Source organism: Perkinsus marinus (assembly GCF_000006405.1).
Source record: "Perkinsus marinus ATCC 50983 genomic scaffold scf_1104296932072, whole genome shotgun sequence".
Classification (NCBI taxonomy): Eukaryota; Perkinsozoa; order Perkinsida; family Perkinsidae; genus Perkinsus; species Perkinsus marinus.
Genome location: NW_003215522.1, coordinates 123,319 through 136,449, shown reverse-complemented (window position 1 = coordinate 136,449; position 13,131 = coordinate 123,319). Strand labels below are relative to the sequence as shown.

The following is a 13,131-nucleotide window of genomic DNA, read 5'->3' as shown; positions in this document are numbered from 1 at the left end:
TGTAGTAATGTAGTATAATACGAAATATGATATTAATCTACTAGCGGATGTGTCCTCCTCATGACAGTGTTGAAATATATGTTCGTTTTCCTCAGTCTAGAAGTTTCCTCACTTTTTATACAAATTTGGATAGAAGTGTACAGGAATCAATGACTCCTCAGAATTTCCATATTGTTACCAACATGTATAGTTGACCATGTGCATATTCTCCCTCTTCCACACTGATCAGGTTGTATCCTCTACACTGTCGGAGATCCCCACCTGTGTCGATCTAGACAGTCGGTTGGTGAGAGCCGTCCTTGGCTTGAGAGACCACCTCCTCACTATCACTGCTAAGGGTGAGAGGACGCTCCTGTTTGATCCCAATGCTACTCTTTGGATTACGTTCAGGCTTGGACATGACCCTTGGTCACGAGAGACGGAGCCATCATCTTTGAGAGAGGCTCTGCTGCCTACGAGGGAGCTGCCGCGATGGTTTGGAGTTTCCTCGGAGTCCAAGGTTCTGCGGTGCCAATGCCTGCCAGCCCGACTGGGAGTAGTACTCAAGCCGCTACTGACAAGGCTTCGGAGACTAGCACGGTTGAACCGATGAAGACGGCGTTAAATGAGAAGGTTGATGAGAAGAGTTGTGATAAGGTTGAATTGTGCAAGCCTAAAAGTTCTAGTCTGTCACAGTAGGATTCAGTCTTTTTACTTAGCCCCCTTATTTTTTCTTGTAGCTGATACTCTGATGCACTAAGCCTTACTTGTTGCCAGTACTGTAGCATTTCTAGCATCTCTACTATGACCACGAGAGGCTCTGTCAGTTGTGGGGTGTCAAGACTGGCTTACGATAAAGTGTGGCACGACCCTAAAAGGGGTCGTTGGACTTTTGTCCAGCGGCATTTATCTATTATAGTCTCTCGCTTTTTCTCGCCGCTGCTGGGACTTCGTTGTTTAGGGCTACTCTGTCGTAGTAGTCGGGAGGCATCACCTTAGTTTTTTATGCGAGTGACCATTGAGGCGTCCGCTCTGTTGTCGTTCTTGATGGTGAATGCATATCCTCTTCATGCTGATAAAGTACTGCTATGGTCTTGCCTCCTACTGTACTTCCTATCGTGGAACAACATTGGAAGTTTCAGTTCAATTGCTGTGCTTGCGCTAGTCTGAAATTGAGGGGGAGCTGAACAGCTAACACTATCTGGTTGATATTACTCTTATTCGGACCTTCCCACTCTATTGCCGGCCACGTGGAGTTCATGTTACGTTCTTTCAATGTTTCATCACTAAGCCAACGAGGGGTCGGCGGTATGTCGGGGCTTGTAGGCCTGCTGCCTCTAGCGGGAAGGCGCTGGGTGAGGTCATCAGATCTAACCAGGCTGCCTCCTGTGAAGCCTGAGGACGCCTTCAATGATTGGAATAAGGACTTCAGTATCACCGTAAAGGAGGCTAAGAGGAGGTAGTGAACAGTTGCTGTCCGCTCCTGGGGCGTTGAGTTCTTGCCGAGATGATTTGACGCGGATTACCTCCGACTAGGTACGAGCTGCATGGTGTCAAGATACAGGGAAAATACAAACGACAAAAAAGGAAGCTAGTACTAAGACAAGTCGTGAAGGACATGATAGCTGTACATGGGAATAAATATGATTACTCTCTAGTGGAGTAGGCTAGTATTGACGGGCTCAGTATTGAGGTTATTATCAGTTACCACGGTTTGCTTACTGATGTCACTATTCGTTGCCCCGTCCATGGGAGGTTCAGGATGTCTCCTCAGCTACATGTGTGCGAGAGGCGAGGTAGTAGTGGTCCTACTAGTGTCTTGATGGTGGTACAAATGCGCTTGACAGTAGCACAGTCGCTTGGGGACAGACGAGTGGTAGAGGATAATAATGACACGTTGGGTTATCAGGATGCCCATTGTGTCAATTCCGTCTGGATAAGAATCGGTATAGGATGCAGGCCAGGCTTGAAGGAGTTTCATACGACGAAATATTCAATAGGGGAAGGGCCTTAGCCGACCCTACATCCCCTTATAATGTGGAGAGGGTCAGCCGGTAGGCACTGCCCCTCATTGTTTTTATGCCATTTTGACATGCCCTGCAGGGCTGACGCGAGGCTACTAGCAGAAATTATCGGACTTATTCCGGAAAGCAAGTCCTTCGTACTGATGGGTGATGGCGAGGACCAAGATACGGCCCGGATTCTCGTCAAGATGACCCTAGAGGCTTCGCGTCTCGGCAAGGAGTGGGAGGGCATCACCGCAGCTGTAGGGGTGCAGAGGTGCTTTAGGCACATTGTTGGTTTGTCGGTAGAGGATTTCGAGACCGCCCAGCACATAGCGCGATCAATACGGGCCAGTTGTGTCCAAGCCGGTGTGAACTCTGATAGGGCGGCGACAGTTCTACCGTACGAGGGCGCCATTCGGACGGCTCAGGCCGGCGATGCCTTCGTCATCTTCGCCACTGACCTGGTGAGACTAGAACGCTTGAGGGCTCCCCCAAAGGGGCATTATTGATGCCCTCGATCCTCAGCACGGCGTACTGGCAGTGGCCAGCTCGCTACTCCACAGACCCTGTCTCCCGATTGTACTGTGCTATCCGAATGAATTGAAGTTGAAGGAGAGGTTGATGGCTTCTCCAGCGATGACCACTGGGGAGGACTATAGCGAGGACGACCCGACCGCTTATGGTCGGCTGGCTGTTCTCGCTCAAATGGGATGGACGGTCGAGTCTGTGGTCGAGCCACCACTCGAGCAGGTTACGGACCCTCTCCCTGCTGAGGAGACCCCGGGAGAAGTGGCTACGCTTCCACCAGGGGAGAATGCTGCTGTTGAAAGGGAAACTCCCACCTGGTTGGAAATGCCTAAGAAGCAGAACAAAGGCGTCCTGTTAGCGGTAATCGAGCCCTGGTCGCCCTAGTGAATGACTGATCGCATCCCCCCTTAGGCGAGAGGATGGGTGAAGCCGGCTGATCCCGAGCCCTTCCATTACATTTTCGACACCGTGCTGTTGCTACGGCCTCGGCTACAGGAGGAGGGCCTGGGTTATGAAGACTTGGTCTTGGCTGATGCTGTGTTGCGTATGTGCTTTTCGGATGAACTATCTCGGAGTAGGCCTGTGGCTAAGTATGCCGGGAGGTAGTATTAGTAGTAGTAGTAGTAGTAGTAGTAGTAGTAGCAGTAGTAGTAGTAGTAGTAGTAGTAGTAGTAGTAGTAGTAGTAGTAGTAGTAGTAGTAGTAGTAGTAGTAGTCGTGGTAACGGGTGAGAATGGGCCCTGACCAATGATGTAGGCTCTGGCCGTTGGCGGATATGAAAGAAGTGTTCACCACGATAGGGAAGGATCTCAAGGCTCTTCCCGCCGACTTGGAACCTATGCATTGGGTACGCCTCATACAAGCCCTTGTGGAGTCGGAAAGACGCCACGAGGAAGGGGCCGATCAGAATGAAGACGAAGGTTCTGCTACATGAATGCTTGCATGTTTCGGCCACTCGTGGAAGCTTGTGTTGGTTCAAAGGGAATCCGCAGATCTGTTTGTCGTAGTCTCCTGATTCTGTTTGACATGTCTCGTCGAGCTGAGCGTGGAGAGACCGACTTGTCCCGTCCATTGGAGAGGAGGTCTAGGCCCTATGATGAGGAAGGTCGCAGGTATGCTCTGGGGGGCTTCTTATGAGCCCAAACCTGAACTACAACAAGTCGCTTGCGGGCCTCATGCTGATACGGTTTGCCTCATACGTAGGTCAGACTACCGGAGACCCCTGATGCCCCCTCCGGGTAACGACCCTAGAGGCCCCAGAGGCCTCCCTCAGCGTAGGAGAGGCATTGCCATCGACAGGTGGGGGAGTTCCTCCGACAAATCAGTGAGGCAGCGGTCTGTAATCGTTCAGAGCCCAGACATGTCCTTTCCTCCTTCGAGTCTTCTATCGTATGGGGTCTCATCACAATGACAGCGACTTTGCCAAACTTGGAGAACTGCCGGTTGACGAGGAGCTTCAGGTCTACACCTGGCCAGATGCCTCCCTCAGGGAGATCTCTGGTACAGTCCTCTAACCTCTTCGACGTCCCTCATGACCTCTCTCAGATTTGATTGAAGATATTCTGCCCGAGTCGCGTGGCCGTACGAAGAAGCTCAGCTTCAAGCTCATCTATCCGGATAGGAGTGGCCGCTTTGTGATGGCCAGGATCGGGGAGGTAATATCGAGGATGAAGTTGTGTGAGTTTCATGGCGCGCGAAAGGGACCTTCGAACAGGTTTTCAACAGCCATGAAGCGTTCCCTGATAGCCGTACATTAGCCGAAGTGAAGTTCCAGCCGGGAGACTTCCTCGATGTGGCGATACTCGACAACGAGAAGCTTACAGCCCCTCTTCCCGAGAGGCCCTCTAGGGGTCCTCGGAACCGTGGCGTGACCGGAGAAGTAATCGAGAATAAAGAAGATGACAAGAAGGGAGAGGAGTGATGCTACAGTGATGATAGGACGAACCAGTTTTGACCGTTATACGTAAGAGGTCTCATACGTTGATCCTGGACTTGTTGTTCCCCTCGGGTATTGGTCCTCTCTTGTGCTGGGCAGTAGCAGATTTATCATTTTCCCCTCGCGTTTTCTTATATGACATTTGATGCCGCTCGTCCGAAGGCACCGCCCCCCCCCCTCAACTTCACTACTATCTAGCTTACTCTCTCCGGCATCTGTTGAAGCGGTCTCCCCTTCATCGCTTGTTGATATAGTCGAAGACCAAGCTCCATCATCAATCCATACGTCCGACATATATGTCTCACAATGAGTTGAGATCCATCATAGTCTTGTCGTAGCCGCTCCCGCAAGTCCAACAACATCACCGTTAACAATCTATACATGTCTTGTCGAGATTCCCCTCCCTTAATAGATGGTCTCGGCCTGATCGCTACCAATGAGGTCTCATTGTATCAGGCGCCCTCTTAGCGTTCTTAGAGAGAATCTGGTGGATTCCAACGTGGCGGTCTGGAGCGGGCAATACGCCGGTCTCACACTAGAGGAGTGGGCTAAGCTCAAGGGTGTGCTCCTCGATGAATGTGCTTCTAATAGCCCGATTCTGACAGTTTGGTGACCGCTGGGTTCTATTGTCTGTTGAGAGCTACTGGCTGTCACGATGGAGAGAATCGCTTCAAACAACTCCAGAGGGTCGAAAACGTGGGAGATCTACTCAAGCACACACTGTTCAATCGACCTCTGCTCGTTTTAGCCATGCGAGAGGTCACCACATATCATTGGAGGTTCATACGAGAGCTGAATGCTTCTGGTCAATGCTCGCTTGCTTATCGGACTTGACCTCATCCATTTTCCCGGTGCTAGTCAGGACCTTTTTAATGAGCTTCCCGGAGCGCTCGAGGCCTGGCTCAAAGCTGAATAGATTGTCCTAAGATGATTCATGAGGATTATCATTCTTACGCACTACTTCTTTAGCACACGGATCTGATACCTTCCACCACTGAGAGCGCTTCCATGGTAGTCGGCATATTGGCGCCACCGAGTCTCCACCGTTCGCCTGCCTCTTGTATGAGGCGTCGGATGATCCGACGCCTACTCGGAGAAGAAGAAGAAACAACGTCCGACTCGGATCGGCACGTTGTTCCGACGGGGATACAGCGATGAGTCGTTGAACGTATGCTGAGTTGGAAAACCTCCTCGTAATGAAGGCTATATGCGTAATGCATAAGCATGAGGGAGGAAGCATTATCGCTCTCCAACAGAGTATGCTGTAATCCGCATAGGATGTTTGATTGGAGAGAAGAGTTTCACTCTATTATGATCCAACAGAAGCATCAAAAATAGTCTGCTCGTATCAGAACCACGTTGAAATAGATGGATGGGGGCCTCATCATGAGGCCGGCCTGACCGAGAGCATCGCCTCCTATGTGTATATAATTTTCCGTCGGAAGCGTCATGTACAGTCTAAGCTGTTGGATGAAGGTGATACCTAGGCGCCTTTATCCTCATATCTTTGGTCGTCGCCCGCCCGACCGTGTTGCTCTGTACTAACTCGTAGCAGCATGATCAATCAAGCAAGATTAAGCTTTGATTTCTCTCCTGTGGTTATGCTGAACGATGATCTCGACAACTCTCCCAACACGGCCGACGAGTCCGTAATGGCCAATGAGCATACCCTGGAGCCATCGAAATTTGGAACCCCGGCATTCTCCAGAACCAGTCCGGTCTGCTTAAGAGGAAGTCCGTTCAAGTATGATAATATTGCCAAAGCGGATGGCGGCGCAATCAATACCCTCAACCGAATGCAAAAACTCAGAACGATCCACTTGAGAAAACCGACTGTTCGACAAACAATCAACAACAATGAGAATGTCGAATGACGCTGCATAGTAGAAAAATGACTCAATTCTTATGAGTTACGAAATGTGCATCACTGACCATCACTGACGGTTTCACCCACGACTTTGTACGGGCGCGGTATCATCGCCTAGTTGAAAATTCCCCAGACCATCTGCTGAAAGACTCCTCCCTTCTAAGAAAAGGGTTGATTCTACAACTACACCAAAGCTAGAATGGCATCATATATACCGCAGACAGAGCCGATGAAGGAAATCACCAAGAGAACGCCAAGTCCTGTTATCTTCATAATCACTTGTCTCGAGCGCTCTTTGGGCTGCCGCAGAAGAACGAGACGGATATAAAAAATCGAGGGGAAGAAATTATGAATGAGGGAAAAGCAGACGGAGCCCAGAAGACCGACAAGACCCTGGAACTTGGGGACGAATATAGCAATGAGAACAGTGAAAGCAACCAAGCTGCTTCGGAGAACACACGACTTGACTATTTGATGTTCTTCAGTCCGAAGCGCAACCTCGACGATACGACTGACTGGATTCAACAAGACAGCGTAATGAGTTACGCATATTACTATAATGCTACATATACAAAGGTAAGCTGTTGGACCATAGGTACGAGTGCTCCCGGCCACAGCATCGATGAAATTCCCAAATTTAGTTAGAGACGAGCCCCATCCAATATAGCCCGACACAGACACGATAAAGTAAACAGCACCAACAAGACTAACTCCCCAGTAGACGACGCAACGGTGAGCGGAAGCGTCCTTCATATCGTGCAACACAGTGGTGCTTGTGCACGTGACGGCGAATGCGAATGTCATGCTGGCGAAAGATATACCGAGTCCCATTACACCTGAGGGATACGGTTCGTAGACAACATCATGGTGGCCACTGTCTTCTGCAACCCGGGCAAAGCCTGCGTAGATGATAGACAACGTAAGAATGATGACCGAAGCTACGCCCACTGTGCCGCTGATGTAGCCGACATGTTTCATAGTACGTAACCATGAGATAGGTAGTAGGATGCCTGCCCAGATAAGAACCCAGAATTCCTGGGCAATCCCGTTATAAAGTTTAAAAGAATTTTGACCAAGAAGTAGCATTAGTACACAACACGTGCCCAGCAGTGCACCGTTTACCCCGAATGCGACAGCAGCAACACCCCATCGACCAAAAGCATCCATACCAATATCTTCATAGTTTCGCGTACCGGGTTTCATACAGGCACGTAATAGCTGAGTATACAGCATACCAACAATTCCACTAAAGATGAGAAGAGCGAATCCGAACGCATAACCCGCCTGGGCTATCGCTCCTGGTAGGCTGAGCATGCCAACGCCGATACCAGTGAGCACTAGGTTGGCCACGGCGGAGGCGTTTGACTGTCCGGCGGGAGGTTCCGATCCAACTTTCACGGATTCGACCGATTCTCTCGGATTCGTTGGCGACATTGAAATGGAAACAAAATTAACAACTGCAAGTAGAGAGACAGATAAGATATATATAGTGAGCTGTCTTCACACTCGGCCCATGGAAGGTACGCTGAATGGGACTAGTCACACTTAGGTGCGGCAGGAGAGAAGGCTGCGCTGACCTACTGACTTATACGAATATATGTGGAAAAACCTATTTAGAGAATCCAATTTCCCTCGGAGTCAGTAATTCGACCGCTATGATATTCTGAAATCAACTATAGAAGATTGTCATACCACCAGCCTGATGGCACCAAGCACTGACGCGGATTCTCTGAGCTGAGTGAATATCGCCAACCCAAGACCGTGACAGCTCTGGCGATTGGAAATGGGGTGGGCGCAGGCTGAGCGTATTGATAGGACAGCTCTGCCATGGTGCGACTGGACACCTGAACGTCCCCAGGTGGACCAAGCCGAATATAGCAATCGGAACGAGCCTAAGCACTGCTCCTTGACTGACATGTCATGGCGAAATGTGTTTCGGAAGGGTTAGTGAGATGAAGGCTCTTTATGGAAGAGCCTAGCACCAGTTCAGACTTGATGAGGAACACTCCTGCCGATTCATCACCTTGAGGATGACGTATGCAACCAAGTGAATAACCGAATGGCGAATTGTTAGGGTTAGGCCGCCACGGAATGAACTCTTCCAATGAGTCTCTTTGTCATTAAGGCCTCGAGGACGCCCAACTAGTGAAGTAATCGGATCTATTTAGCAATGAGGATATAAGGACAATATCTGATAAATAGTTAATTTGAATAGGATAGCAATGCCTCGGCTCGAACTGAGCGAGCGTGACCATCATTGTCGTACGCAAGTACACTCAATGCAAGATGGAGATGGCTCGCACAATAGGGCCATACAAGCGAGACCCGTGAAGGGCCGCCCGTTGTTTCTCTCCGGGAGTCTCCACATTCCCAAAAGACAGAGATGTGAGGGTATTAAATATCCTCCCCGACTCGCGCTGCTCAAAGTGATGCTCGATTACTTAACTGTTGATCATCGCGATTAACAGTTTTACACGTATACGTTAAAACAGATGCACGTTTTACACGCGCCTTTGTCGAGTACAGTCGCGTTGATGGTCCACTTTCCAAACTCCGGTCACGAATCAAGCGAACGGCGGGAGGATCAATGAGTACCACGCATGAATGGCCTAGCTGAACCATATGGGGAGTCAGAAGCCGCAGAAGGAAGACCGGGGCGGCTCCAGGCCTGAAGTTCACAGGCGAATTTCTCAGGAAGTATCGATGGAGCTCGAAAAGAGACGTACTTCGACGAAAAATTCTGATCCGAGAATCCGTGAACTGCGGGCCGCAGACTGGGCCTCTGCAATGAAAAAATGAAATTTTTGATTGCCCTATTCCCATGTGAAGCGCCTGTTTAAATCAGCGAACAGATCAATAACTTTGTCTTAACGCAGAGTTTCTAGCCTTGCATAACCTGGTTATGATAACCAACATTGATAACGCCTTGACCCGAAAGTCAAGCATCTCCAGTAGAACTGCGGAGATATTCCACAACCCTACGCACACAAAAGAAACTTGTCTTGCTTGATGCCATTGACATGCCATTGTAATGATAGAGCAATGCGCAGTTGCATTTGGCGTTCCTGTAATTGAACTTCTGACAACCCTATCACTAATGTGTGGTAATTAGACTCGGAGTCTGAACGCAGAGAAAGTGTTCGGTTGCCAGTCCCTACCGGTGCAGAGCAATCCAATTATTGAAGTTCAATACAGGGTCGCTCGGAACTTTTCTACACGGATTAGGAAGGTGGAAATCTCAACTCGTACTCGAAGATCGGGGCCTCCAAATCGGACATGCTAACTAAGCCTCTCTGATCAGTCGCCATCCACCGCAATGGGAAGTTGTCGGTGACCTGTGTAGTTCAGACCACAGGCTCATCCACATCGAGATCGATCACCCGGATTGGAATAGTATTTCCAGAGTGGCCCATGGTCTCACCGATGTAGCTCCCGTATATGGATGTAGCATATTTAATATGCCATATTGTACAGTGGATATTGGGTACCTCACTGCGATGATCATAATGATATTATCACTCACTCAACAACGCATACGAGATGGAAATAATTGAACTTACTTAAAGTAAGTTACTTTGGCTGGTTTCGGAGGGCTTGAGTGCAGCATGTCGGGAAACGTTAAAGAAAGTCTCTCACATACAGAAGGGTGTATGTATTGTGTTTGATGTATGTACTCAGGAGTGAGTATTTATCGGGCGACAACATCTATGTTGAGGCATGTAGGCATGAATGGACGCGGGATTCACTAAGTGTGTCTGGTATTGTTGGTGTTGAGCTACGTTTAACCTTTGGGATCGTTGCATCATCAGTGTCGGAGAGTTTGCATATGGCGAACCACGTGTGTTGATGGCGAACACCTCGGCAAACTCTTGTTGTTTCCATGCAGCTCCACCCTAGCCGTTCAATGCAGTGAGGAAACTCTCTAGATCAGTTGAGGAAAGCATACATATGTTACAACACTGCTCACTATCCGACTCTCGGCATCTTCGGTGGCCACGCCGGAGATTACAACTATAGCTTCCATGGCATTTTTCCATTTTTCCTTACATTTCCATGTGTACATCAGACCCCTTAATGCCATCTAACCGCCACTGCCATGGGCAGTGCCATTCTCACAACATTGTATTGCTCCTCCGCGTATCGTTCTCGGACCGCGATTCGCGGTAGCCATGCACTATCCATAGATACTCTTGAGAGCCCCAAGCCCTTTCCTTCACCAGGTGCTTTCCGAGTCATGATCACCCGGTGACCGGGTCCTGGTCATCCTCGAACACGCCCTCCGAGTGTCTTGTCCATAGGACAGTCTGGTCCATCTGAGCCCTCAATGTAATCCCCAGCCTCAATTGCTGAACTTCGTCTCGGATATCATCGGCGTGGCTATTAAAATTATTCACAAGGTGCGCATCTGAAGAGTAGAAGACTACTTCAGAGTAGTAGATAGTTAAAAGAATGTGATCGTTGAAGAGACGCTCACGATACGAGTCCAAGTAGTGTTTGAACCATGCTTGGGCTCTGGGATTCATCACCAGCAATGCTGGTCCAGCATTTAAACACCAAAATACAATGTGAGCTCAACTACAGCCTGAAAGTGGATCAATCATTCTGATTGAGTGACCCGCTCGCACGCTACAATGGTCTAAGACGTATAATATACGTTTTAGACCATGGTGGTGCGATATTATGTGTTCCGAACTTTCAGATCAGAATGTCACCTGAATTGGCGCCTGTAGCGGCACTACACCTTGATGTACTCGGGGATGAAAATGAACGTTATGCAGGGGGAAATGGGAACTCTCTTACTGAACACGCGCCAGTGAACACGTGCGGGACGAAACCACCTGTTGCCGAATACGAGAATTCTCGGGGAAGCGTAATTGTCCTAATAGATACAAGTGTTACAGCTGAGGTGAGATGTACATACTTCTACTCCATATCAGCCGAACCAGAATTGTGGACCGAGTCAGCATCGCTCAACACAGAAATGAAAAGGTGAGGGCCAAAGGTATCGGCCAGTGTGAAGTTAACTCTTCGTCTATGCCTACTGAACCCCTCAGCATACAGTACATAGTCTTTACTTCAACACAACCTGCCCCCGATCGAAACCAAAGCTTCCGCGTTAGAAGCGAGACTATAATAGGTAATTGTGAAAACGTTGTGGAGACACATCAGACGGACACTCGACCGCTAATAAATAAGAGTGTTCACTGCATCGTATATACCAAAAACTGATCCGACGACAGAAATGACCAACAGTAGTGCGAGTCCTGATACTTTAGCGATAGCCCGACCAGAGCGCTCCTGTAATTTCCCCCAGAGGACCAGGCGAGTGTAGAATACCGAGGGATAGATATTGTGTATGAGCGAGTAACATACCGAGCCCAGGAGACCCACAAGACCTTGGAAGTTAGGGACCGTTATAGCAACGACAGCAGTAAAAATAACAAGGCTGCTACGAGCCAGACACGACCTGACTATTTGTTCTTCCTTGATTCGAAGAGCGATTTCGACGATACGACTGACTGGATTCAACATGACAGCATAGTGAGTGATGCACAACAACAAAATGCTACATATGCAAAGGTACGCAATAGGACCATAAACAGGCCTACTCTCGGTAACGGCGTCAATGATATTCTGGAATTGAGTGAGAAATTTTCCCCACCCGACATAGCCAGATAGAGACACCAGAAAGTAGACAACGCCAATAAGACTGACTCCCCAGTAAATGACGAAACGATGAGCTGAAGCGTGCTTCATGTCGTGCAACACAGTGGTGCTTGCGCATGTGACGGCAAATGCAAGAGTCATGCTCGCGAAGGACATTCCCAGTCCCACAACACTTGGAGGATACGGTTCATAGACAACATCATGGTGGGCTCCGTCTCCTGCAACCCGAGCAAAGCCTGCATAGATGATAGACAACATAAGGATGATGACCGAAGCTACGCCCACTGTGCCGCTGAAGTAGCCGATATGTTTCATATTGCGCAACCACGACATTGGGAGCAGGATACTTGCCCAGATGATAACCCAGTATTCTTGGGCTATCCCGTTATAAAGTTTGAAAGAATTCTGGCCAAGAAGTAGCATGAGTAGACAACACGTGCCCAGCAGTGCACCGTTTACCCCGAATGCAACAGCAGCAACACCCCATCGACCAAAAGCATCCATGCCAATATCTTCATAGTTTCGGGTACCGGGTTTCATACAGGCACGTAATAGCTGAGTATACAGCATACCAACAACTCCACTAAAGATGAGAAGAGCGAATCCGAACGCATAACCCGCCTGAGCTATCGCCCCTGGCAGGCTGAGCATGCCAACGCCGATACCCGTGAGCACTATGTTGGCCACAGCGGAGGCGTTGGACTGCCCGGCCGGCGGTGATGTCACTTCAACCTTGATACTATCCAATGTATTCGTAGATTCTGGGACAGCCATTGAGAGTTGATAAACTGACTGAGGGAGGGAATTGTACCATTGATAGCAGTTGTTGTGTCGCCATATTAGCTCAGCTCCACAGACAGGTACAGTGCAGCTTTTGCACGCATGCGTTATCGACCTGCAGCGTCTCTCTAAACCTTCAGAGCCCATATTGGCACTCAGCACTTCCTCGCGCTAGTTCTCGGGCGAGGGAAGCTATTGACAGGAACTAGAAGTGACTACTCTCACTCCATTAAGTCCAATCGCACGCTGACACTGGATTTTGCTGAACTGAGTATTTTTGTATGGAGTTGCACGCATGCGCTGAAGGCATTCCACGTCTCGAGCCAATACGTCAAAGATTCACGAGCATTAGTATTTGTTGGTTGCCCA

General features: G+C 49.2%; 4 protein-coding genes across 4 annotated transcripts; 2 read left to right on the top strand and 2 right to left on the bottom strand.

The window, feature by feature from the left end:
* Positions 1 to 1,274: 1,274 nt before the first annotated feature.
* On the top strand, positions 1,275 to 3,446 carry Pmar_PMAR008109 (hypothetical protein; the record flags this gene model as incomplete). The annotated part of the gene is made up of 9 exons (XM_002785705.1): positions 1,275 to 1,438; positions 1,516 to 1,641; positions 1,684 to 1,775; positions 1,889 to 2,033; positions 2,083 to 2,223; positions 2,269 to 2,449; positions 2,511 to 2,873; positions 2,925 to 3,115; positions 3,269 to 3,446. The coding sequence occupies exons 1-9, from the start codon at positions 1,290 to 1,292 to the stop codon at positions 3,444 to 3,446; spliced, it is 1,566 nt and encodes a 521-aa protein (XP_002785751.1). The 5' UTR covers positions 1,275 to 1,289.
* A 71-nt stretch (positions 3,447 to 3,517) lies between these two features.
* Pmar_PMAR008108 (Histone deacetylase complex subunit SAP18, putative) lies at positions 3,518 to 4,491 on the top strand. The gene is made up of 5 exons (XM_002785704.1): positions 3,518 to 3,624; positions 3,716 to 3,811; positions 3,864 to 4,012; positions 4,058 to 4,167; positions 4,227 to 4,491. Exons 1-5 carry the CDS (start codon positions 3,539 to 3,541, stop codon positions 4,431 to 4,433), a joined length of 648 nt encoding a protein of 215 aa, XP_002785750.1. The 5' UTR covers positions 3,518 to 3,538; the 3' UTR covers positions 4,434 to 4,491.
* A 1,794-nt stretch (positions 4,492 to 6,285) lies between these two features.
* On the bottom strand, positions 6,286 to 7,774 carry Pmar_PMAR008107 (Vesicular inhibitory amino acid transporter, putative). The gene has a single exon (XM_002785703.1). It carries the CDS (start codon positions 7,747 to 7,749, stop codon positions 6,499 to 6,501), a length of 1,251 nt encoding a protein of 416 aa, XP_002785749.1. The 5' UTR covers positions 7,750 to 7,774; the 3' UTR covers positions 6,286 to 6,498.
* Positions 7,775 to 11,412: 3,638 nt separating this feature from the next.
* Pmar_PMAR008106 (Vacuolar amino acid transporter, putative) lies at positions 11,413 to 12,776 on the bottom strand. Its single transcript, XM_002785702.1, has one exon. The coding sequence runs from the start codon at positions 12,754 to 12,756 to the stop codon at positions 11,500 to 11,502; it is 1,257 nt and encodes a 418-aa protein (XP_002785748.1). The 5' UTR covers positions 12,757 to 12,776; the 3' UTR covers positions 11,413 to 11,499.
* Positions 12,777 to 13,131: the final 355 nt, after the last annotated feature.

Bases quoted from the DNA above. Each gene is read 5' to 3' on its own strand.
- Pmar_PMAR008106 (XM_002785702.1), bottom strand. From the start codon at position 12,756: ATGGCTGTCCCAGAATCTACGAATACATTGGATAGTATCAAGGTTGAA.
- Pmar_PMAR008108 (XM_002785704.1), top strand. From the start codon at position 3,539: ATGTCTCGTCGAGCTGAGCGTGGAGAGACCGACTTGTCCCGTCCATTG. The intron at 3,812-3,863 runs GTGGGGGAGTTC...GTAATCGTTCAG, and splicing joins AGAGGCATTGCCATCGACAG to AGCCCAGACATGTCCTTTCC. The intron at 4,168-4,226 runs GTAATATCGAGG...ACCTTCGAACAG, and splicing joins TGATGGCCAGGATCGGGGAG to GTTTTCAACAGCCATGAAGC.
- Pmar_PMAR008107 (XM_002785703.1), bottom strand. From the start codon at position 7,749: ATGTCGCCAACGAATCCGAGAGAATCGGTCGAATCCGTGAAAGTTGGA.